This window comes from Saccopteryx bilineata, chromosome 2 (genome assembly GCF_036850765.1).
Source record: "Saccopteryx bilineata isolate mSacBil1 chromosome 2, mSacBil1_pri_phased_curated, whole genome shotgun sequence".
In the NCBI taxonomy this organism is placed as follows: domain Eukaryota; kingdom Metazoa; phylum Chordata; class Mammalia; order Chiroptera; family Emballonuridae; genus Saccopteryx; species Saccopteryx bilineata.
Window position 1 is genome coordinate 293258025 of NC_089491.1, and position 26187 is coordinate 293284211.

The following is a 26187-nucleotide window of genomic DNA, read 5'->3' on the forward strand; positions in this document are numbered from 1 at the left end:
CATTTCACTTATGTGTGGAATCTAAAGAACAAAATAAACAACATAGAAACAGACTTACAGATATAGAGAACAGACAGAAGTTGCCAGAGGGGAGGTGAATTGGGGGGCTGGGGGAAAACGGTGAAGGGATTAAGAACTACAAATTAGTGCAGTTGTTCCTCGCCATATCGCAGTTCACTTTTCCCGGTCTCATTGTATCGCGGATTTTTAAATTGTATATATCTAATTTTGTAGTGTGGATTTTTGCTTATTGCAGGATTTTGTCATATATAGGTATTTTTATGTATTTATTATTTTAATTATTTTTGCAGTAAAATAAGCATTTTCTACTCCTAAAAAATTGAAAATATAAATATATATATTAAAAACAATTAAAATATATATAAATAATAAAATAAATATAAGGTTGCTACTTTGCAGTTTTTTGCCTGGGGGGGGGCTTCTGGAACCTAACCTCCACGATAGATGAGGGACCACTGATTGAAGTACAGAATAGGGATTATAGTCAATAATATTGTAGTCAATCTATGTATGCTGCCAGGTGTGTACTTGAAATATCAGGGGGACCACTTTGTAAAGTATGTGATTGCCTAACCACTATGCTGTGCACCAGAAACTAATACAAAATTATATTGAATGTAAACAGTAATGGAAAAATAAATTTAAAAAGATTAGAATTTGCCAGGGCCTTGAGGGACCAGAGAGATAACTAGACAGAGTACAGAGGATTTTTAGGGCAGTGAAACTATTCTGAATAATATTATAATGGTGGATACATGTCATTCTACATTTGTCAAAATCCATAGACTGTATAACACCAAGAGTGAATTGCATGTAAACTGTAGACCTTGACAAATTATGCTGTCTGTATACTTATCAGTGTAAACAAATGTCCCACTGTGGTGCGGGATGTTGATATTGGAGGAGGCTGTGCTTATACGGAGGCAGGTTATATAAAAACTCTATGTTTTCTGTGCAGTTTTTCTATAAACCTTAAACTTCTCTAAAAAAATAAAATCTATTTTTAAAAAAATGAATTTAACTTTGGCTGATGAAAATTTCTATGTGATGCTTGAAGAAAAAAATTCCTATTTTGTTTTTTCTCTCTCATTTTTTTTTATCCAGTTCGACCCACCATATCCAACAGTGGCAGCCACCCTACTGAAATTATTGTGACTCGAGGGAAGAGTGTTTCCTTAGAGTGTGAGGTGCAGGGTATCCCTCAGCCGACAGTGACCTGGATGAAAGATGGCCGCCCCTTGGCCAAGGGAAGGGGAATGGAAATCTTGGATGAAGGTCGCGTCCTCCAGCTGAAGAATGTTCATGTCTCTGACACAGGCCGTTATGTGTGTGTTGCTATAAATGTAGCAGGAATGACTGACAGAAAATATGACTTAAGTGTACATAGTAAGTATAGAGAAGCTTAGTAAGTCTATTCATTGGTGATAAAATATGTAGCATTCTGAATGGGAGATATAGGCCTTGAGTGTTGGTTTTTTTATTTATTATCTATTGTTTTCTATATATGCACAACTTCTCTAGATTAGTCTCATCACTTATCCTTCTGTGCCTGACCTCCCATTTCTTACCTAGCTGAAATAAGCATATATTAGATATTCTTTTAAGAAAGCACATATTGAAATAGATAATGGTCATCTTCAAGTACTTTGGCTTCAATGATATTCAAACTAATATTCTTTGTTTTCCAGATAAGCTGTCTGATAAACCTAGACTCCTTAGAGCTTACTGACTCAGCATCACATGGTCATGAGTTTTACTGCAGCCAGTTTTAATATTCTAATTAATGAGTCATAAATGTCATCAGGAATAGATCAGACATATCTGTTCTCAGGGATACATCTATAATTTGAATTGCAATTTTGAAATCTATAGAAACAATGATAAATTTAATAGACACAGTCTTATAACTTGAATCAAAATAGGAGTTTCACAAAGTCCAATATTAATATTCTATAGTTTGCAACTAATGTGTGAGCCGAAGCTAACAAGATCAGATTGTAAAAAATAAAAGGAGTCAAGTTATTTATAATATTTAGGATTAGAATTCTTTGTTAGAAAATCCTTCCTATAAGAAAGCCATGAATTGATATTAGAGACTTCTCAAAAAAGATGAGACTCATAGAAAATCATTCACCTTTATAAAAATAACAATCATAATCACTTATTGCTCTTAGTGGGGAAGATTCTTATTTCAGAGAATATCACACTAAAATACTACTGCTAATAATAATAATAATGACCTTGATGTTACTGCTTATTTTGTTTACTATTGACCAAAAATGAAAGTCTTACTATTAACAATAACCTGTTTAGAATTTCAAGTTTGATTTAAATTAACTATTTTCCTTTCCATTTCTTGTTTTGTCTTACAGCCCCTCCAAGCATCATAGGAAACCATGGAGCACCTGAAAATATCAGTGTGGTGGAAAAGAACTCGGTGTCCCTGACTTGTGAAGCTTCAGGAATTCCTCTGCCTTCAATTACATGGCTTAAAGATGGGTGGCCCATCAGCCTTAGCAGTTCTGTGAGAATTCTCTCAGGTATTAAAATTTCTCATCATCTGATAATCTGGTTTTCTTCACTTGGCCACAATTTCCCCTTAATTTCTTTTTTTTTTTTTTTTTTTTTTTTTTTTTATAATTTTATTTTTTTAATGGGGTGACATCAATAAATCAGGATACATATATTCAAAGATAACAAGTCCAGGTTATCTTGTCATTCAATTATGTTGCATACCCACCACCCAAAGTCAGATTGTCCTCTGTCACCTTCTATCTTGTTTTCTTTGTGCCCCTCCCACCCCCTATCCTTCTCCCATTCCCCCCTCCCCCCCGTAACCACCACACTCTTATCAATGTCTCTTAGTTTCACTATTATGTCCCACCTACGTATGGAATAATCCCCTTAATTTCTCATTCCTTCCTATCTTGTATTTCCTTTTGATCTAGCTGTTTGTTGTAATACCCACTGATCATATTAAGAAAAAATATTTAGAAGGACATCAGAAGCTATATGAAATGAGGAAAATCTCTGAATTCTCTGTAGATCCCTTTACAAAAGAAATCTTGGCACTTGCTTATTTCTTAAATTATGGTGATGTCAGAGCAGTCACACTACAATGAGTACTAGCCAATTTGAAAAGTGAAGAATGAGAAGAAATACCAAAATTGAAACCAGAATCTAGAAAGATCCATGTTATATAATATACCTTCATAACCAAGTATTTCACCTTGTTCATGACTCTGATCTGAGTGAGTTTTCTATTTACAATATAAAATTTTACTGGGAGCTAAGACTTTATTATTGTAAAAGAGATATTTAGCTTAGTTCTCATATAAATAGGTAGGAAAATCTATTAGATTCTTCTTTATGGATCAGTTTAGGCACGGAGAGAGATGTCTTGGGAATGCCACAGGAATCTGCAATTGGCCCCTGTTAGTAATGGTTTGAATATGCACTAAGAAGAAACTCTTGTCCAAGACTGTGGTTAATGAAAAGCTTGGATACTTAGAAGAATACCTAATATATTGAATGAAGACATCAGAATTCAGACACATCTGATGAACTGTTTGAGTATAACCTAACAAAAGTTAAACTCCTGCACTGAAGTTCAAAAACCAATAATGAAAATTAGTGTCATTCTTCATATGAAAAGATCTCTGAATTGTGCTGTTTATTCATTGTACACTAACAGTGTAATCTGGTTATCAAGAAAATAAATGCAATATTTTGGTCAAATATATTTTCACCAGTAAGAAAAGTAAGAGACCAGTTGTACTCTGGCTTTAACTCACGTATTAGGAAAACTAGAGGAAGGGTTTATTGACAACATTTTTTAAAAAGGGTAGGCATGGTAGTTAATGATTATAAAATAATTTATGTCTGATTGTATCGAATTTGGAAAAAATAAATCCTATGTAACCTTATGGGTACATAGTGGAGATGAAATTTAAATAGTTGAAGAGACGTAGTGTAGAAAAGAATTATGTTGGTTCTGCCAATTCCAAAAGTAGAAAATAATGCCAGTGTATGGAAGACTCTAGGGACAAATTGGGGTCTGAATAGAAACAACTTTAAAATATGTATATTGTTTAAAATCAAGATAAGCTATTTTAATACGTAGTAGTAAGCTCCCTGCCCCTAAAATTGTTCAAAATTAAGTTCCACTTTTGAATGCTTTTCAGAAGAATCTTTTCTAGTGTTTGGAGTCAAAATATCCAAAGGGCCCTCTGCTTCTTCAAGATCTTACTCTGTAAATGATAGGAGCTTGATGAGAAATGTAATTTCTATTAACCTCATTCATTGCCTGTAATACTACATTTCTGACCTCAGCAAGTTACTTGACATTGCAAACTTTAGTTTCTTTACTCACAAAGTGAAGGTATTAAATAGAATTTGCCTTGTAGGGCTTTTGTAAAGATAAACTGAGATCATGTTTATAAAGCAATAACACAGTGCCTTCTTAAATGGTAGGCATCCAATGCATGCTAGCGATTATTATCATAGACAACCAGGTAAAATGTTTGGGGTCTTCCTGTCCTGGGAGACATCCCTATGATCTTATTATGATGCTTTCATTTTCATTGAATCCCAGGTCCTGTTGGTCTTAGGAAATAATAGTCAATGCAAAAGATGTTGTTACAATTTGGTGACCCAAAATCTGAACACGTTATCTTCTTGTCTTGAAATTATTCTCTCATTTTTCAGTTTTCAATTGCTAAAAGAGTAGGCACTCTTATTAAATGTAATAGCTACATCAGAGCTCCCAGAAATGAAAAACGCAAGTTTGAAAGCCTTGCCGTGGCTTACTATAGACGCACAGAAGTGGTGTTTGGGTTTCCTTTAGTTTTGTTTTGCTTGACCAGCAGCTGGAGATCCCTGAACGAACACAGTGAAAGTATTTCACCTTGCGGTGCTGCCAAGGGACTCATTCAGTTTTACAGTCTGACATGGGTGTTGTGCAACAGATGAATGAGCACCAAATGAATGGCATATGTCTCGTGTGGTCCTCAGTCTGGTGCACACTTCTGTTTCATTAAGATTAGTCCTCTTGAGATTTTTCTGAAAGCAGTACTCTGGTGAAGTCTCTATTATTGTTAAGACATGTGCCAAGAAGAGGTAACTTCTATAAAAATTTAATAGGTACAAGAAACATCTCTGTATAAGTATAATTAACTGTCAGACCTTTTTGTTTGTTTGTTTATTTTTGTTTTTGTTTTTGTTCTCGCTGGATTAAGTGAGAAGTCAAGGAAACAAAGAGAAAAAGAAAGATCATGAGACTTATGAGATTGAGGTTGGCCAAGCCAGCAATGACTCATGAAAGTTGGATTGTTTTCATATCTTACCACTGGAGTAGTGTTCTGGTCTCTGGTCTCACTAATCTGTAGTAGCAGTCAGTGCTTAAATCTTTTCCTAATTAACACAAGTTTTTGATGTGTTTAGATCATTTCTGTATTCAACTTTGTGTATGTAAACTCAATTGGAATAAAAAAAAGGACCTAATTCAGGTAATCAGCTTTGTTTGTCTAAATAAGATAGTAAGTTCAAAAAAAAAAAAAAAAGAAAGAAAATAAGTTCACCTTTCAGTGGCTTGAGGATGGGAAGGTTGCTTATAGGAAAACTCAGTGATGTCCTGTTTTGTTGAAAAAAACAGAAGGGGGATGGAAACTCCTGACAAATTTAGTTTCAGGTGAATATTTACAAGAAATTTTTATGTTAATCATTTCAGTTGTTTAGTACTGAAATTCAGGGTACTAAGCAAAAACATACCAGCTAGGAAATTATTACAAAATATATGAAACAATGTATATTTTTTACTTAACTCTTCTCTTCCAGTGGTTTTGAGAATGCGGGTCTCTAGTGAGTCTCTTGAGGGCTTTGTCTGTCTCATTTGCTGGCTTCCCCTCTTCTGTCCTCACATGGAGTTCCCTCCAAAGTATGCCCTTCGGCGCATTCATTCTCAGTCTATATATATTTCTAGGATGAAGAACCTCTCTTCAAACAAAACATTGCATAGAAGTTCAAAATATAAAAAACAAACTAACAGAGTTGTACTAGTGAATGAAGTGGCCCCCTCCCATAAATTTTGATATAGATAATTCTGGGATTCCATGAAACTCAATTGAAAACTGGTGACTAGACCTCCTAGTTTCAAGTATCTGTTACATATTATTATCACCCATATCTGGGTTGCTGGTATAGTCCTCTTTCTAACATTCACATTTTATATATTCAGTGGCTTCCTAGGAATTATGTTTTTTCTAAACATCCCCATCACAGGATGTAAAGCACAAATCATATCATGACCTTTTTTGTTTGTTTGTTTACACATTTCCATAACCTTTAATGAACACAACACCTAGATTCCATAGCAGAGCGCTCAAGGGCCTACAGAATCTGGCCATATTCAGTTAGACTGTCTGTCACCCCTTTCTCCACCTGCTCTGCTTAAGGGACCACCTCTCATATCTCCTTTCTATCTCTATATCCTCATTCCTGCTCTACCTACAATGAAGCCTCTTAACTCCACTGTGAATTAAAGTATACTTAGCTTTTAAGGTTATGTTCAAATATCACTTTTGTGAAATGCCATTTCTTGCTTGCTGTCACTTAGTGTTGTTTACTTTTTTATCCATCAATCCAGAAAATTCTTCTTGTGTTATCTATTTTGTTTCTTTTTTTTTTCTTTTTTTTTTTGTATTTTTCTGAAGTTGGAAACCGGGAGGCAGTCAGACTCCCGCATGAGCCCAACCGGGATCCACCCGGCATGCCCACCAGGGGGCGATGCTCTGCCCATCTGGGGTGTCGCTCTGTTGCAACCAGAGCCATTCTAGCGTCTGAGGCAGAGACCACAGAGCCATCCTCAGCGCGTGGACCATCTTTGCTCCAATGGAGCCTTGGCTGCAGGAGGGGAAGAAAGAGACAGAGAGGAAGGAGAGGGGGAGGGGTGGAGAAGCAGATGGGCGCTTCTCCTGTGTGCCCTGGCCGGGGATCGAACCTGAGACTCCTGCACACCGGGCCGACACTCTACCACTGAGCCAACTGGCCAGGGCCTATTTTGTTTCATGTAGACCTAAAAACATATGATTTAAAAACTTGACCTCAATTCATTTAAAGACCTTTGAAGCCTATTGATTGTATTTTATCTATGTTGAGCATCAGTTGGACAACTTAGAACGTTTCAGACTGCTTTCTGAGTCATCTGGTGGTTTGTTCTCCAGGAGGTAGGGCTCTGCGGTTGATGCAGACCAGAATGGAAGACGCTGGCCAATATACGTGTGTTGTAAGGAATGCAGCTGGTGAAGAAAGAAAACTCTTTGGACTTTCAGTATTAGGTATTTATATCATTTGTAATATCTAGTAAAAAAATCTAGTTGGCTTAAATGCCTTCTGGAACCAGAGTAAAATTTATCTACAGCTTGATCTCACATTTATATATTCTTTGGCCCCTGGACTGTCACTGTTGTCAAGAACTCAGTGCTGGAGCAATTTGGAAGTAATCAGTTGGATTAAAGTGGGTAAAATTTCATATCCTGTTTGTTCACAATTGTTCAACAAAATGCTAAGACTCCGATAACTTAACATGCGTGCTTCTTACCATTGGAGTGGGAAAAACAAAGATCTAATAAATATTCTGATTTGTTGACATGTTTACCCAGACTTTATGATTTACATTACTATAAAATTTATTATATGATTGAATTCATGACATATTACTTTTTAATACATCTTAAAATTAGTTGATCAAATGATATTGTAACATTATTCTAGTCATCAAATAGGAGAATTGGGGGTTTTGCTCTAAAGATTAAGAAAAACAGGAACTTAGATGCCTATGCATTAACAGTCCTACTGTTCTATGGTTAAAACTTACTTTTTTTTTTCAGTACCACCTCGCATTGTGGGAGAAAATACATTGGAAGATGTGAAGGTCAAAGAGAAACAGAGTGTTACACTGACTTGCGAGGTGACAGGTAAGGGGCCACCCTGATGCTTCTACTGCTCCCCCAGTCACCGTTCTTTGTCCCCACCACGTATCTTCATTGGTTGAGGAAAATTCTCGCTGCTGTAATGTGCATTTAAAATGGAATTCCAGTCCTGTAGAGCTGGTAGAAATGTAGGAGGAAACTACTCAGACTCTGCAGTGATAAAAAAGAAATTCCTTCATGGAAGGAAGGGGTTAAGGGAGAGACAAAGCAAAGGTGGCCTTTTCTTTCAATCCAGTGAACTATTTTTTTTCATTCTGCTATGATTTGAATGTAGAGTTTCTCTGCCCACCTCCTCTTTATTCGGTTTCTTCACTGTTGATTGAAGGTTGTACCTTCCTTTTCTTTTCCTGTTTTCTTAAATTTCATTTCAAATAAGTAAGTAGGAGTGTGGGTGGAAGGATGGCATTACTGACAATGGGGATTACCCAAAAACGAAGTGTTGCCTTTGGTTAACATGTTTAATTTCCATGTTGTTTATTTGTGAATATTTCAGCTTTCCTCCTGTTGTTGGTTTCTAGTTTCAACCAGTGTGGTCAGACGAAAAGATACTTAGTATGATTTCAATTATCTAAAATTTGCTAAGGCTTGTTTTGTGTTCTAACATATGATCTGTCCTCGAAAATGTTCCATGTGTCCTTGAGAAGAATTTATATTCTGCCATTGTTGGATGCAGTGTTCTGTATGTGTCTGTTAAGTCGATGGTGTTTTTCAAATCCTCTGTTTCGTTATTAATTCTCAGACTGGATGATTACCCGTTGTTGAGAGAGGGATATTAAAGCCCCCAACTATTATTGGATTGCTTTTTAGTTTTCCTTTCAGTTCTGTTAATATTTGCTTTTTATATTTAAGTGCTCTGATATTGGTGCATAAATATTTACTATTACATGTTCTTGATGGATTGATCCCTTTTTCATTATATAATGGCCTTTGATTTTTTTTTACCACTCTTAGCTTAAAGTCTTTATTGTCTGACATAAGTATGGCCTACCTCTGCTTTCCTCTGATTACCATTTTCTTGAAGTATCTTTACACATCTGTTCACTGTCAGTCACATGTATGCATCTTTAAAGCTAGAGTAGTTTTGTGTAGGTGACATATTGCTGCATCTTGTTTTTTATCCATTCAGCTATTCTGTCTTTTGATTAGGGATTTTAATCCATTTACTTTTAAAGTAACTATTGATAGGCAAAGCCTTACTGTTACCATTTTGTTAATTGTTTTGTAGATCTTTTGTTCCCTTTTATTATTTTGTTCTTATTTTGTGATTTGATGAAACTTGGAAAGTTCACAGTTCTTTCTCCTGCTTGATCAAGTCTAATGTTGAAGCTCTCTTTTAAATTCTTCCATTCAGTCATTCTATTCTTCAGCTCTAGGTTCTGTTTTGTTGATGGCTTCTATTTCTTTGTTGAACTTCTCATTTTATTCATACATTGTTTTCCTAATTTTGTTAAAGTTGTCTGTTTCTTATGGTTCACTGAACTTCTTTTAAGAGGACTGTTCTGAGTTCTTTGTCAGACTGTTGATAGATTTTTATTTCTTTAAGAACAGTTATTGAAGCTTTATTACTTTCCACTGGTGGTGTCATGTTTACCTGTTTCTGTTCTTTTTTTATGTTGGTATCTGCACATTTGAATAACGAGTCTCCTCTTCCAGACTTTATACATTTATTTTAGCAGAGACAACCCTTCAGCATTTAGCTCATACTAGGGTTCTCAGCTAGGTGAGTCCTAAGGTGGGTAGAGCTTTCCATTATGTTATCTGTTTGGGTGAAGCCACTGCCTGAGCTTTGATGTTGGGGTGGGTGTTGCTGTTGGCTGGGAACAGTTGGACAAAACTCCTGGTTTTGTTTTTTGCACAAATGCATCTGTAAGGTAGGCTCCATCATTGCCTGGATTTTCTGGTAAGGCTTCCTAGTTGGGCAGGACTGGGTGATACCCTTGGCAGTAGGGCAGGCAGCAACTCCCCTGTCTGGTCAGGGCCATAGGACAAAGGTCACAGCCAGTATAGCTAAGCCTTCCAGTTTTAATATAATATCATACTATCCTTTCTTAACAGAACTTGCTTTTATGGTTTTAATTTTTTTTAATTTATTTGAGCAATTTAAATGTTAATATTTAACACAAGTCCCATGTTAAAATAAATATAAAGTGTATTTTCATGTAGGCTATAAATATGAAAGAAAAGATTACTCTGTATCTCTATCTCTTTACCTATCTATATTTCTATGCTGGAATCCCAGTATAAATTCAAAATATCCTTATTAAATTACTTAGTTAAAGGTTTTTCCTTTTATATAGCTATCAAAAATATAAAATATTATTTTAAAATTTCATAAGAATGCCAAGGTATTTGTGAGTAATAATTTTAATAAAAATATAAGCTCCATTCTTTATTAAGTGTACTTTGCTATGAAAATATTTCATTGTAATAGTCTAAGATATGATATAAATTTAGTTAAACATACAGTCTAATTTAGAATTATTTCACTTATAGATAAGAACTAATCATTTGAAAATGATTTTCAATCTTTATTTTTTAATCATAACATTATTATTATTATTATTATTATAAATTAGGTTATGTATGAAATTTGTTTTGAAATGAATAGTTACTGAATTATTTCAGAAGTGGGATATTTAAAAAGACAAATGAGTGACATGCCTTCTTTCAGCTATTACTTGTAGACCTGATATTACAGCCAGCTCACAGAAATGGCTTTTTGTTTCAGGGAACCCAATGCCAGAAATTACATGGCACAAAGATGGGCAGCTCCTCCAAGAAGATGACACCCATCACAGGATGTCTGGTGGCCGTTTTCTTCAAATCACTAATGCTCAAGTGTCACACACTGGGAGATATACATGTTTGGCTTCTAACACAGCTGGTGACAAGAGCAGAAGTTTCAGTCTTAATGTGCTGGGTAAGTATAAGCATTGCTTCAGGTCTTGAAGAATCAGACATGACGACAGGCTAAATTCTCTTCTTTTCCTTTTCTGTTTCCTTAATATTTCTTCCATTGAATTTCATTATTTAAGGAAGACTAGTGCCCGGGGACATTTGCTGTCTTCTTTTATTAATTAATTCAGGCATACATTCATTGCATTTGGAATACATCTTATGTTCCAGGTACTGTGTTTTATGCTAGGGACACCACTGTGATCAAGATCAATGTTAAATACGCAGTAGTAAAGGGTAAATTAAATATATGCTGGTCAAAGAGAAGCAGGTCAAAAGTGAAAAAGGCTCAACCTGAGACACTGTATCCATTCTCTGTGGGACTCTGCCATATTGGTAACTGTCCATACTGAAATCTGTTTGCTGCCTATGATGAGGGAGGGCACATGCAGAGTAGCCCACCGCATGTTACGCCTGCTCACCAGTGATAGCAAATGAACACAATTCCTCGTGAGGTAAAAAGATTGAAACAAAACACAACAGCTTTAAAATGCTTTTATTTAAAAAGTCTGCTTTGCTTTGCCTTAAAACACATCTCCTCTGCTGCCCTTTCCCAATGGGTAGCAATGCTGTGAGCAGAACATGTGTTCTACTGGGTGAGCGGATGACCTTAGATTTCCATTTCCTTCACATAATATTCTGCTCATCTGCACTGATGTATGCTTACCCATGTCATTTGCTCATTCACTAATCCCAAAAAAATCTTAAAGGAAGAAAATCAAAGGGTACTGCCATGTGGATACATAATCTGGAAAATACAAATTTAGATCTCTTACCATTTAATTAGTAGTTCTTTTTCCCAGATAACTTCCACTTGAAGTTAATATCTAATGTGTAAATATCTGTTGAGTCAGTAACCGAGCTATGAAGACTTCTAGGTTAAAATGGAGATGAGACCACGGGTGTAAGTTTTAAATCTCACATGATTTCCTTCTGATTTAACACAAATTAGCTTGTGCTCTTGAATACTAAGCCCTTTGAGAGCAATAAAAAATACACCATGAAAAAAAAAGATGGCATAGGCATGGTAAAATAACTGTACACTTAGTTCGTGAGGCGTCAAAGTTATGCTTATGTCTCAGGAATTACATTGCAATAGATTCTTAATTTCTGCTCAGTTTTGAAATTCAAAACACACCACCTAACTGTATTGTATTTGATTACTAATGTCAAAATACCTTCATTCTACTAAAACCAAGTATATTTGAATGTGCACGTTTTTGCAGCTGTTTTGGTTTATTTTTGTAGTTATCAGCTAGACTCTTTTGGCAATACATAGTCCCACACACAGAAACCATTCATTTAGGACATGGCCCTCAGATGGCTTACATTCTAATTGACTAGAAGACATATGTATGCAAGAAACATTAGATCAAAAATACTGGATAATGTAGAGTATCAAATGAATAGTATATAGGGGTAATAATTATATACAACTATAAATTCTTCAAGGTAGACCCCTTTTTATCTTGTAAAAGATTAGGCCCCAGCACCTAATAGAGCATTGAAATAACAAATGCGTGGATAATTATGAATGAAACTTCATGATCCATTTGTCTCCTAACACACCCAGCTCCCTGCACACCATCAGTGTATGAAAGACAGACGCCCAGCCCTGGGTTTCCTCTCCTCTTCTGTAGTTCATTGTTTCTCTTAGATAATAAGTGTCTCACAACTCTTCCTACCACCACTGACTCACCTCCCAGTAGTAAGTCATGCTGTAATTGAAATCTGACCTGCTGTCCCCAGTCATGCTCTCTGACTACACCCCTTTGCCAACCCCTGCCCCTTTTTAGTTACTTATCTATTTCTTGTCATTCTCCCTTATTCACTGAAGACTGAAGGGTTTGAATCAAAGTCCTTTTCCTCCAACTTCCTAAAATTGAGAAGAAGTGTGTGTGTTTGCAACTTCCAATCCACCAAGCCATAATTCAGAGTCTCTCCCCTTTCTTTTCCCAGGTGATGAGTTATCCCTCTCGTTCTCAGTTACTGCTTGCACGTATGCCCTTGACCTTGCATCTTTCTCCCTTCTCTGGTATGAGTCATTCGGATCATCCTCCTTAACCTGCAACTTCACCTTCTGCTGTCTCTGTCACTTCATATTGTAACCACTCCCTGTATTTAGTTCTTATCCCACTAAAAACAGGCTTCCACCCACACCATGATTGACCCCGCTGTGGCAGACTATCCTTTTACTAGATCCCACAAATATTATTCAATTCTTCTCTTAGTGATTTGGACATTATTTATTACTTTCCTCTTGAGAGAGTTGTTCCCTAGTTCTCCTCGCACACCTTTGGTCACTCCCTTTCTCTGTCCTTCGTGGACTCTTACTCAATCCACCTCGTAAACATTAAGCCCCTCGGCAGTGGTCGGCAAACTGCGGCTCGCAAGCCACATGCAGCTCTTTGGCCCCTTGAGTGTGGCTCTTCCACAAAATACCACGTGCAGGCGCTACCTTGATAAGGAATGTACCTACCTGTATAGTTTAAGGTTAAAAAATTTGGCTCTCACCCGACCAGGCGGTGGTGCTGTGAATTGAGCATCAGACTTGGATGCAGAGGACCCAGGTTCGAGACCCCGAGGTCGCCAGCTTGAACGCGGGCTCATCTGGTATGAACAAAGCTCACCAGCTTGGACCCAAGGTCACTGGCTTGAGCAAGGGGTTACTCAGTCTGCTGAAGGCCCGCGGTCAAGGCACATATGAGAAAGCAGTCAATGAACAACTAAGGTGTCGCAACGAAAAACTGATGATTGATGCTTTTCATTTCTCTCCATTCCTGTCTGTCTGTCCCTATCTATCCCTCTCTCTGACTCTCTCTCTGTCCTCCCCCCCCAAAAAAATTGACTCCCAAAAGAAATTTCAATCATTGTACTTGTTGATATTTGGCTCTGTTGACTAATGAGTTTGCCAACCACAGCCCTAGTGTTTTGTCTTTATTTTGCTGCTTATTTCTCTCTAGAGAGTCTCTTTGAGTAATAAACTTATGAATTAGCCTATAAACTGGTGATTTTTAAAATCTGTACCTGTAACCCGGGTCTTCTTCCCAAGGTTTGGATTTCTATATACCATTGTTTGTTAGACATTTCTACCTGGAATATTCATGGCCACTAAAAATTCAAGATATTCAGAACTAAACAAACTTCCTTTTCCTCCTAAATGAGGCAGTCTTTCCGTATTTCCCATTTATGTTGCTTTACTGCAGTTTATCTAGGTTCCCAAGCAAGAAAACTGGAAATGATCTTTGACATTGGTTTCCCCAGACCCCCAAATTCTATCATCAGACCCACCGGTTGGCTTCCTAAGTATTGCTTTAGTTGCTCCCTCCTCTCTGTGCCTCCCTTCAGTGCTCTAGTTCAGTCCCTCGTGAGCTTGTATGAAACAAATGCACCTGCCTCTGTTACCCTTGCTTCTAGCATTGACCCCCTTGAATCCATCCTTTATACATCCCCTGCTTGCCCCTCATTAGCATTCCTCTGCTCCCGATACATTCCCTCTTCCTACTCATCTCCCTTTTTCACTTTATAACTACCACTCATTCTTGAAGGCTCACTCTGAGGTCTCCTTTAGGAAGCCTTCTTCAATGGGAGTCCTCACACCCGCTCCCCGGATTGGATGAATGCAAGCTCGGCCTCCATATATCCTGCAAAATTCCCATTATTGCTCTTATCACGGTCTGGTAGGATTCCTTTTTCATTACCCTGTGAGCCTTTTTGAGGTTCTCGCTGCTTTTGTATGGAATAAGGGCAACAATCAATCGTTTTTCGGAAATTGTTAGGTAATGGAATTACAGAAATAAGGGTAGTGGAAATTCAGAAATACAGGAATAGATATGTGAATGGAGAAACTTCTAAGTAGAGTTCCTTAATTGCATTTTAAATCTTTTTTAGTGTCGCCTACTATTGCTGGTGTTGATGGCGATGGCAGCCCTGAAGATGTAACTGTTATTCTTAACAGCCCCACGTCTTTGGTCTGCGAAGCCTACTCACACCCTCCAGCCTCCATCACCTGGTTTAAGGACGGAACGCCTTTAGAATCCAACCGAAATATTCGTATTCTCCCAGGTAATTAGCTAACTTCAGATGCCCGAAGTGCATTTCCGCCATCGACTATTGTAGAAAAGCAGAATCATTGGTGTGTGTGTTTTTTTTAATAGAAGTGTATATGTTGTCGGTTGTGTTATATTCTATTGATATTTTAATTTGTAAAATTATTTGTAGATATACTGAAATCTAAAGTACCTGGAATCACTTTTTGAAAGACTAGTAACATATCTAAATGAAAAGGCAAATCAATAAATGCCACCATGTAATTAATTGCTAAAATATATTATGTGGAATGCCAAAAAAAAGGGTAGAGATTTATTTATTTTTGAATTGAAGGTAAGTATTTAGATTGAGTTTATGTATTCCTCATCAATACCTAGCAATATATATGAAAATAGAAGTAATTAAAAATTATAATCACTGGCTTTAAGAAATTTACAGTCTTATGTGGAGGAGAGATAAACGTGGGAAAGTTAATTAACAACACTGAATGCGTGAATGATCATGGGTTATGAATAGTCATGGGGCATGATTAATGAAGTAGTGACAAGGTTTATAAGAATACAAAAGAAAGGATGGCCGCTTTGGGCTAATGTGGATAGGAAATGCTTGTTGCAGTCAGAACTTCAACCAAATATTAAAGAAATTTTGTTTTCTGGAAAATAGTGAGGAGAGGTTTCAGATCCATCAGGATGACTAGTGTGGGAAAGGTATAAAATTAGAATGGCCTGTTCATGTATAAGTAATAATAATTAGACTCCTTACCTCCCGAATGAGTGGAGACAGTGTGCATATGTGTGTTATGTGTGTCTGAAATAGAGAAGAGATAAGGAAGGAACATTGGAGTCATGTTTTGTATGCCTGGATTAAAGAGTTTTGACTTTATATTTTAGTCAGTTGAGGACTATTGAAGATGTTTAGAGAGAAATGTACCATAATAAAAACTATAGTTTAGCAAGACCAATCTCTAGTGATGTCAGGTAGAGGAGAGGAAGAAGATGACTAAGGCAGAGACCTATTTATGAAGAGAGTGAAAGAGGGATCTTAGCTAGAATGTGTACAGAAGCATGGGAGGGTCAGAATGAGCATGAGATAGCCATGCAGTGTCCATCAGTTTTGTAGTTTGTCTTGTGTTAAATATCTATTACAGAGTTGGCATATAGAAGAAATATAGTAATAGTAAGAATTAAAACCTTGGTAGTTGGCACGTACTCTGCTGCCACTGTGACTTCAGAGATTCTTTGGTGTTCCATGATTTTGCAGGAGGTAGAACGCTGCAGATCCTCAATGCACAGGAGGACCACGCGGGAAGGTACTCTTGTGTGGCCACGAATGAAGCGGGAGAAATGATAAAGTACTATGAAGTGAAGGTCTACAGTAAGTTCTGAGAGAACATGATGTTTCATATTTTTTCTATGTTATCTAACTCTTTCAATTTTGTTTTCCAATATGGGTCCTCAGTTATGAAAGATTATTGTCTATGCAGCTTGCTTCATGAAGGTGGATGTTGAATTAAGCATTGTGGCCACGACTTCATTTGCTTAAAGATGTAAAGAGCCCACTCAGTTTACTCACTGACATCTCATTGGAGAATTTGCCAGTGACATTTCCTTAAGTTTTTGTATTTTGCCTTCTGAATTACCCTCTGGGCTAAGTCATAGTATAATAGTTTCATGCACAAAATTATTGTTTAAATACACATACTGTAATCAACAGTCTAGGATAAGTTCAGTGACCGTGGGTTGATCCACTCTACATTGAGCTATAAATAAAAAGCAAAGCTAATACTACTATTAATAGTGCCAACATTTCAAGATTTGTTTGTTGTTGTTTTTTAAAAAAGGAAGGCTATTTTTCTGGTTGTCCCTAGTTAATCAGTCTTTTTAATGACCAATAAAATGCATTTTATGGGTTATGCTCAGACTGTGTCTGGGGACCTGGAACAAATGAAACTAACTGTCTGGGAAAGACACCAGCCTCATTGTCAGTATTATAATGACAACAGGAGAATGATACTCTCCCTCACATTCTCTATCTGAGCACTACCCTTCTGTAAGACGCTAACTTGGATTCCTTTTTTTAAAAAAAATTATTTATTTATTTATTTATTTTATTTTATTTTCTGAAGTGGAAACAGGGAGGCAGTCAGACAGACTCCCGCATGCGCCCGACCGGGATCCACCCGGCATGCCCACCAGGGGGCGATGCTCTGCCCATCTTGGGGCGTCGCTCTGCCGCAATCAAAGCCACTCTGGCGCCTGAGGCAGAGGCCACAGAGCCATCCTCAGCGCCTGGGCCAACTTTGCTCCAATGAAGCCTTGGCTGCGGGAGGGGAAGAGAGAGACAGAGAAGAAGGAGAGGGGGAGAGGTGGAGAAGCAGATGGGCGCTTCTCCTGTGTGCCCTGGCAGGGAATCAAACCCGGCACTCCTGCACGCCAGGCCGACGCTCTACTACTGAACCAACCAGCCAGGGCCCTAATTTGGATTCTTGATGAAAGGGAAGCATAGAAAATGCTTCAGTTATTTCCTTATTTTCTTGCAAAGTGACACTCAATGTGATTTTCATCAGATTCCATGTATTTAAAAGAACCAATGTTTAACAGTTTTATATTTGTTTTTATGCAGTTCCACCCATAATCAATAAAGGGGACCTCCTGGGGCCAGGCCTTTCCCCCAAAGAAGTGAAGATCAAAGTGAACACCACCCTGACCTTGGAATGTGAAGCCTATGCAGTCCCTTCTGCCTCCCTCAGCTGGTACAAGGATGGACAGGCCAGTCACAGGATTTTTCATTTGCTCATGGTTTCTTAAATAAGAAAATGGTCAATTAAATCATAATACTATAGTGAAAATAGACACAAGTAACTCAGAGAATCATTGTGACCTTAAAACTAGCCTAATCTCATGCTCCTAGAATACGAAACTATAAAAACACTTGAACTGTGTTCAATTATATTAGTATCATTTCATCATTGAAAAGGATTGTCTTTGTGTACATTAGAAGTTGATGAAAATTTAGCCACCTCCCCACTGGGGACTGGTTTTTGTGTTCTTTGGTTTTAAGTGTAAATATACTTCGTGGAGAAGAAACATAAAAACAGTGCTGAACCAGGTTATAATGATAGGCGTAACATAGGTATTAAGCTTAATCAGAACTTTCTGTTAACACCTCTCTTTTACAAAAGGTAACATTTTTAACATTCGATGATGAAGGCAGAAAGCTAAATGGGATGGTTAAGCACCCAACACATTAACGGGGGGGGCAATGAGAAACTTTAAAGGAAAAGCACATTCTTCAGTTATGTGATCTGACTTTCAGACCACACACTCTCATTTCTCATTCAACTTATTTTCTTTCATGCATGTTTTTAAGAAGTGTGCTGGTGTTTTAAACCAAAATAGATTCTTTTTAGCTGCCGTTAAGACTGTGCTTCATACAGATGGGACATGGCTAAGCAGCTCTTTGTCCTGTTTTGCACATAATCAACCAAATGGTCAGTTAAATCCAGTTGTAGAAGTTCAGGTCAGAGTCATGACTTCACAGAAAGATATAGCTTTATTTTTTCAGATCACAGATGGATTTTGCAATACTGGCAACTAGGAAAAAAAATCATCTCTTATAAAATAAGCAAGTTTCATCTGGAAACCATTACAAAAGGAAAAATAAGGAACTCCCACCATGTTCTGTTTACAGTTTCTTTCCTGACTACAAGCACACTTCATGGTACAATATTAAATCTATATGAGTTTACTTGGAAACAAATTATTTCTTTCTCCTTGAAACCTCATTATAGTTCTAATTATATCTAAAGTCTTTTCATCCTTTGTAGTTCCTCTACATGTGCACACACAGAGACTCTTGCGCACATTAAAATTAGGTAATGACTGGAGTTGCACTAGCACCGAGGCAGGTTTTGTTTTTTAAAAAAATGAATAGTTAAAGTTTCAAATTCAGACTTTGAAATTGATCCAGTTGTGATATTTTAAGCTGCAAATCCTTTTAGGGTTTGGGTTTGGTTTCCTTGAATGTATCCAAAAAATACTGGATATTTTTGTTGTTTATTGTCCATATCCTTTCTTTAGTATTTCATTTTCAAATGGCACCATTTGAGCAAAATGGTGGGGGTTTTTTGTGAAAATCACCAGATGTTAGCCCTAATAAGTTTTGATACAGTCTTTAAGATGATTTTATTCATACTTTGAAGTTTCTGTTTAGCATAGAACTTTTCAATTATACTATTTTTACCTAAGTGATGTAACGCCATAATGATTCATTGCATCCTACATTATTTATTGAGCATATAATACTATTGTGAAGACCTTGTTTTAGGTGTAGCAGGTACAGCTATGAAGAAAAAAGAGAAAGATTTGTGTTCATATAAAGTTTGGGGAGACAAAAACTAAACGAACATACCAGTAAAACATATAAAGTGCCATATGAGGTAGATGTTATGGAGAAAACTCAGTCAAGAAGGAATGTGAGAGACAGGGAGTGTGATCTCTTATTTATATAGTGAAGGTCTCACTGATAAGGTGATACCTGAGCAGAAATTCAAAGAAAGTGAAGGAAGCAAACATATCCGAGGGGGAAATATGCTACAGTAGAGAGAATGTCAAGAACAAAGGCATTGAGGCATTTTGGTTGGAGTGCAGTGATCCATGAAAACACAGAAGATATATATGAACAGAAGATTAATGGAGAGCCAAGTTATACTGTCTGGTAGACCAGTTGGCCTTTATTTTGATGGGAAGCCATTGGAAAATTTTAAACATAAGAGTGATATATTCTGACTTAAGATTTTAAAAGGATTACATTGCTTCTTTATTTGGAGAACAAAGAGATGGTCAAGATTGGAACTTACTGCAGTGGTCCAGAAGAGAGTTGGTGGTTCCTTGAATGATGATTGTAGCAGGATGGGAAGGAAAGAGTGAGTTAAAGATAAATCCGGGCCCTGGCCGGTTGGCTCTGGTGGAGCGTCGGCCTGGCGTGCGGAAGTCCGGGGTTCAATTCCCGGCCAGGGCACACAGGAGAGGCGCCCATCTGCCTCTCCACCCCTCCCCTTCTCCTTCCTCTCTGTCTCTCTCTTCCCCTCCCACAGCCAAGGCTCCATTGGAGCAAAAGATGGCCTGGGCGCTGGGGATGGCTCCTTGGCCTCTGCCCCAGGTGCTAGAGTGGCTCTGGTCGCGACAGAGCAGCACCCCGGATGGGCAGAGCATCGCCCCCTGGTGGGCATGCCAGGTGGATCCCAGTCAGGCACATGTGGGAGTCTGTCTGACTGCCTCCCCATTTTCAGCTTCAGAAAAATACAAAATAAATAAATAAATAAATAAGTCCAAGATTTTGCATGATCACATAGGAAAGTGAGCTTAGACAGAAAGAAAAGAGCCCCCCCTGGGGGGCTCCTATATTTAAAGGTTGTGGGCAGAGAATGAACTGTCCCAAAAGATTATGGGAGATAAGTACAGTGGTACCTTGAGACACGAATTTAATTCGTTCTGTAACCGAGCTCGTAAGTCAGTCAACTTGTATATCAAACTGCCCATACTGGACCCATGAGCCAACGCGCCAACTAGCAGCAGCTTCCCGAATCACAACTCATATCTTGGAATTTTGCTTGGATCTTGAACAAAAATACAGACTGAGTTGCAGCTCGTATCTTAAAAAAATCATATGTTGGTCTGTTCATATCTCAAGGTACCACTGTATATCAAAATGGAGACAAGTTAAACTGTTACATGTCACTCATTGAAAAAAGACAGAATTGAGCAGTAAATTTAGCAATGTGATGTCACTGGTGACCTTGACAGTGTCGTTTTAGTCAAGCAGAGATGCTGAAAGTCTGATTGGGGCAGATTCAATAAAAGATGGATGGAAATGGAAATAGCAAATGTAGAAAACTTTTCTAAGTCTTTTGACTTTTAAGAGAAAAATACGGAAGGAGGCTGCAGTCTAAGGAGTTTTCTTTTAATGAGGGAAGTTATACTATGTTGTGTGTAGATTGAAATAATCCATTGGAAAGAGAATAAATTGCTGATGATGTAGGTGAGATAGGAAAAGTTGCTGGAGAGACATCCTTGAGTAGACCAGAATGGACAGAGACTGGTGCTTACTAGGGTTAAGGTTTTGCCAAGGGAGTAAAAAAAAGGGAAAGGAGGGAGCAGGGGAGGTGAGGGTTTATGCAAGGAGTGAATGCCATAATAGATCTTCTCTGGGTCATGAGGGACTAGGTCAGGAGGAGGATGAGAGGCAGTGAAAACATTGCACGGTCAATGGATTGTGGGTTGTCCCAGGGGGCCAAAAATTTATTGGAGTTGGGATTCTAGAAGTGAATTAGAAAATTAGGAGGTGATGATCAGAGTGAGAACTTGAAACTGAGATTATAGCCTAGCCTGTTGTGGCACAGTGGACAAAGCATTGACCTGAAATGCTGAGGTGGCTGGTTCAAAACCCTGGGTTTGCTCGGTTAAGGCACATATGAGCAATCAATGAACAACTAAAGCTAAGCAACTATGAATTAATACTTTTTGTTCCCCTCCCTCTGTAAAATCAATAAATAAAATCTTAAAAAAAAAAAGAAACAGGTTATAAAGTAGTGCAGTAAGGTCTAACTATGACTTATCCATTGAGTGGCTGAGAGAATGTTGGGGACAAAAAATTTAGAGACGAGGTCACAGCATTGGATGCACACCTCATTGGATGACTATGTAAGGATTGAAATAACCAGGAATTATGAGAAAAATATCATTAGAAGGAATGACATTGATCCAAGAGCTAAAATCTTTAAAGAATAGTTTAAATCAGAATACATAGATGGGAAATGTCCTATTAAGTGTACATAATGTTATCAGTAAAACATCATAATTAAATATCTGTAAGCTAATCTTTCACTTAGTATAGTAATACTTTCAATATAACATAATATAAATATCTCTAGGATAAAACATTTTATTTGTGAAGTAATGATACTTCTGAATGAGCAACAGTGATTTTTGATTAAGTCTAGCATTTTTTTAAAAATATAATAAAAGATATGATATTTAATCGATTGCAGGATCAACTGAAAATATTATTTTCTAATTGGATATAGTACCTAAGAACATTTTTTATGATAAAAATGTATAAATGTACCACCCAGAAATATATAGCTGGCACAGATGTAAACTATATAAGCTATATTTTTCAATAAAAATATGATTACTAAAAAACAAAAATACAGTAAATTAATAAAATTATTGTTGTTTTGAGTATTTTGTATAATTTTTAATTTTATTGATTAATGAATTATAATAATCAACTGCATGGTCTCTTAGAGGACTTATTAGCTAAAGTAATGCTAACATTAATTGTAATTGAATCACAGCCCCTTAAATCAGATGATCATGTTAATATTGCTGCCAATGGACACACACTTCAAATAAAAGAAGCTCAAATATCAGACACAGGACGATATACTTGTGTGGCATCTAATATTGCAGGTGAAGATGAGCTGGATTTTGATGTGAATATACAAGGTAATGCTAATATACTTACTGTATATCATTTAATTTATGTGGTATGTCAAAATAATGAAAAAGAAATTCGACTTGGTTTCTTTTAAATTGTTTTTCTGTTGACAATAATAGAAATTTGTTACTGAAAATTTGGACTCGAGAACCAAATAAAGAGGAAAATAATTCCCTTATTCAGGATTACTTCTGTTATTTTTGTGTTTCCTCTGGATATTTTTCCTTCTGATAAATTTTGTAAATGTATACTGCCTGACCTGTGGTGGTGCAGTGGATAAAGCATTGACCTAGAATGCTGAGGTTGCTAGTTTGAAACCCTGGGCTTACCTGGTCAAGACACATATGAGAGTTGATGCTTCCTGCTCTTCCCTCCCTCTTTTCTCTCTCTCTCTCTCTCTCTCTCTCTCTCTGTCTCTCTCTTTCTTCTCTCTAAAATGAATAAATAAAATATTTTTTAAAAAAGAAATGTATACTGCATTTACAAATTGAGCTCACATGGTACATACATCTCTGTTACATTGGCTTTTCCCCAGTGTTATATCATGAAACTTTTTTTTTTAATAGCACTTATATGGAAAGAAAAAAGTATAGTACAGAATTTAAAGTAGTCAGACTTGGAATGGAATGATGATTTTAGTCTTTGAGAGAACTTTGTAACTAAAAAAAGAAAATTGTGACTTGGATAAGTTACCTAAATATTTTAAACCCCAGTTTCCTTGCTTTTAAAATTAATACTTTATAGAATTGTGGTGGCTATTAGATGAGATACATTATGTAAAACTCTTAGAAAAATGCTTACAAATGATACCCGCTATTGTTGCCAGTTACTCTCTACACGAGTTTTAGTAACTGTTTTAGCACTTGAGTATCCAAATTTTTATTTAACCGGATCCCTGTTCTTAAATGTCTGGGTTGTATCCAGCTTTTCGCTACTTATATGTAGGGCTTCCCTGGACACTGTCTACATAAAACTTTTGCACATCTTTGATTTCTTTTATAAGTTACCAGTAGTAGAAATTTTAGGTCAAATGTTATAGACATTTGTAATGTTTTCTATGTACAGGCAAATTGCCTTCTAGAAAGTTCATACTTGTTCCCCAGAAAAATTTGAGAATATCCTATTATTTCAGTTAATGGATTTATTAATCTTGATAACATAACTCCTTTCACTTTCTTAGTAAGACGAATTATTGGAAAATGCTCTCAATTAAGCCATTATTTTTTAATGGCTCCTCAAAATATGTGTTTTCCTGCTGTGATTATATTCTTCAGCCATGCTTATTTTGGTAGGTCCTTCCTGAAAGCAGACAGCTGTAACAGGGAAGGAAAGCAGGGGATGAGCATAGCATTCTGAGCCCTGAATTCCTTGTTTTTCCCCACAAGGACCGGCTCCAACTTCTGTCTACTACTTTTCTGGCTAACAGCTAGAGTTGGTAGATGTAGAAATGCTTGAAAATATTTTCACATTGTCTAATTGATCATATTTACATATCACCCTTGTGAAAACACAGCCAAGATCTTCATTGAATGGATTGACACTAGCATTCATGTGTGTCCAAAATTCTGTGTCTTTTCTCCCTAGTTCCTCCAAGTTTTCAGAAACTCTGGGAAATTGGAAACATGTTGGATACTGGCAGGAGTGGTGAAGCCAAGGATGTGATCGTCAACAATCCCATTTCTCTTTACTGTGAAACCAGTGCTGCTCCTCCTCCTACACTCACATGGTACAAAGACGGTCGTCCTCTGACCTCGAGCGACCGAGTATTGATTTTACCAGGTAAAAATTGCTACGAACGGGGTGAAAATCTAAATCTCTGCCAAATCTGTTTCCTCTCATTTAGTAAGACCCATCAAATTGATTGACTTTCTGGCCACATAAGTAAGCTGACACAAGCTGCCAGATGTCACTGGTGTGTTTGGAGCTTCTAGCCAGGAGAGTCTAGGTTGAGAATATGACACAGGATAGGACACCTTAGTTAATTTTCAGATCAACTACTACAGGATCATTCTGTCAAATTAAGGAAGTTCTTTGGCTTCCGTGTGCCTCTGCTCTCTAATAGTGTGATAAAATAATCACTTTGGTTTCTTTACATAAATCCTATAATATATTTGTGATCAGTTCTACAATATATTTGCGAATAGTTATACTCAGTTTATTAGATGCATTTATCATAAATCGATAGCAAAGAGTTTTAGTTTTAAATAATTATTGATGGAAAATTGTTGTGGACTAATATTTCAAGACTTCTATTCACTTGTAGCAAACATTCAAATAAGCCTGTCAAAATTTGTCAGGTTGTATACTTAAGGTTAGTGCATTCACTGTATATAAATTTCATCTTAATTAAATAAAAGAATATCTTGGGGAAAAATGGAAACAAAGTAGAAATGACATCTAAATGTAATATGTGATCCTAAATTGGATCTGGGCTTGGGAAAAATAGCCATAAAAGACAATATTATAACTATAATGACATTTGTATATGGACTATGAATACAATAGTAGTTTTATATTGATTTTAAATTTTCTGATCTTGATCATTATATTATAGTTACCATATTTTTCGCTCCATAACATGCACTTTTTGCCCCCAAAAGTGGAGGGGGAAATGCCCGTGCATCTTATGGAGCAAGAAATACGGTATTTTATTATATATTTTAACACACCATTTGGTTCAGAATATTTTTTTTCTTATTTTTTTCCTTAAAACCCTAGGTGTGTCTTATGGCCAGGTGCATCTTATGGAGCGAAAAATATGTATATAAGTGATTATCCTTTTTTATGAAATACAGATCTATGAGTAATTAAGGGTAAAAGCACACCACTTCTCCAACTCACTCTCAAATGGTTCATAAAAAAGATTATGTCTATAATAATATATATGTGTGTTACAGATCATATGCATATATACAAAGTTAAAACAAATGAAATAAAATATAAATAATTGATAAACATAGGTAAGAACATTTTATACAATTATTATAACTGTTCTGTATGTTTGAAATTATCTCAGCATAAAAAAATTAATACACAATAATTCTCTCAAGATTGTATGTACAGTGGTGTACTGTGTGCCTTTTGTGGCCTTTGGCTATTATTTTTCTCAAGCCACCTCTTGCATGCAACAGTGAAACTTTCTTTATATGAGTTCAGACTATAAAAGCAAGAACTTGCTGCAGGGTAACATTGTCCATGGAACATGATGAGGGGCATAGAGCGACATTCCTGCCCAGGGGAAAAACTACACAAGCTGTGATTTATTCCTTGGGAGATCTGACTCATGTATCGGATCACTTTTCAATAATGTAGTGTTTGTTGTAAAAGTGATAGGTAGAATTAAAAATGAACCAGTGGCATCTGGAAGTCATTAGAGCTGAAAAATTGTTAATGACCAGTATTCCCTCTAAGATTTCCAGAAGTAAACATAGTAGGACGTACTTGCAGGTGGGAGAGTGTTGCAGATCCCGCGGGCTAAAGTAGAAGACGCGGGGAGGTACACGTGTGTGGCTGTGAATGAGGCTGGGGAAGACTCCCTTCACTACGACGTCCGTGTTCTCTGTGAGTTTGTTTTCTTTTGTGCTTTACGCATTCTTTCACCCAAAAGTATTTTCGAGGAGCTAATGTTTGCAAGATGTTGCACTAGCATCCTAAAGACAGTAAGGATAATCAG

The 26187-nt window shown here is 36.9% G+C and overlaps 1 protein-coding gene across 1 annotated transcript in view; it reads left to right on the forward strand.

Annotated features, from left to right (window-relative positions):
* Window positions 1-26187, forward strand: part of HMCN1 (hemicentin 1) — a 431303-nt gene that overhangs the window by 289795 nt on the left and 115321 nt on the right. The window contains exons 45-55 of the mRNA XM_066261348.1: window positions 1126-1407; window positions 2394-2561; window positions 7242-7355; window positions 7908-7994; window positions 10738-10929; window positions 14856-15029; window positions 16275-16388; window positions 17637-17782; window positions 22372-22522; window positions 24099-24293; window positions 25962-26075. Coding sequence (XP_066117445.1) covers window positions 1126-1407; window positions 2394-2561; window positions 7242-7355; window positions 7908-7994; window positions 10738-10929; window positions 14856-15029; window positions 16275-16388; window positions 17637-17782; window positions 22372-22522; window positions 24099-24293; window positions 25962-26075 — 1737 coding nt within the window. The remainder of the gene's footprint in view (window positions 1-1125; window positions 1408-2393; window positions 2562-7241; window positions 7356-7907; window positions 7995-10737; window positions 10930-14855; window positions 15030-16274; window positions 16389-17636; window positions 17783-22371; window positions 22523-24098; window positions 24294-25961; window positions 26076-26187) is intronic.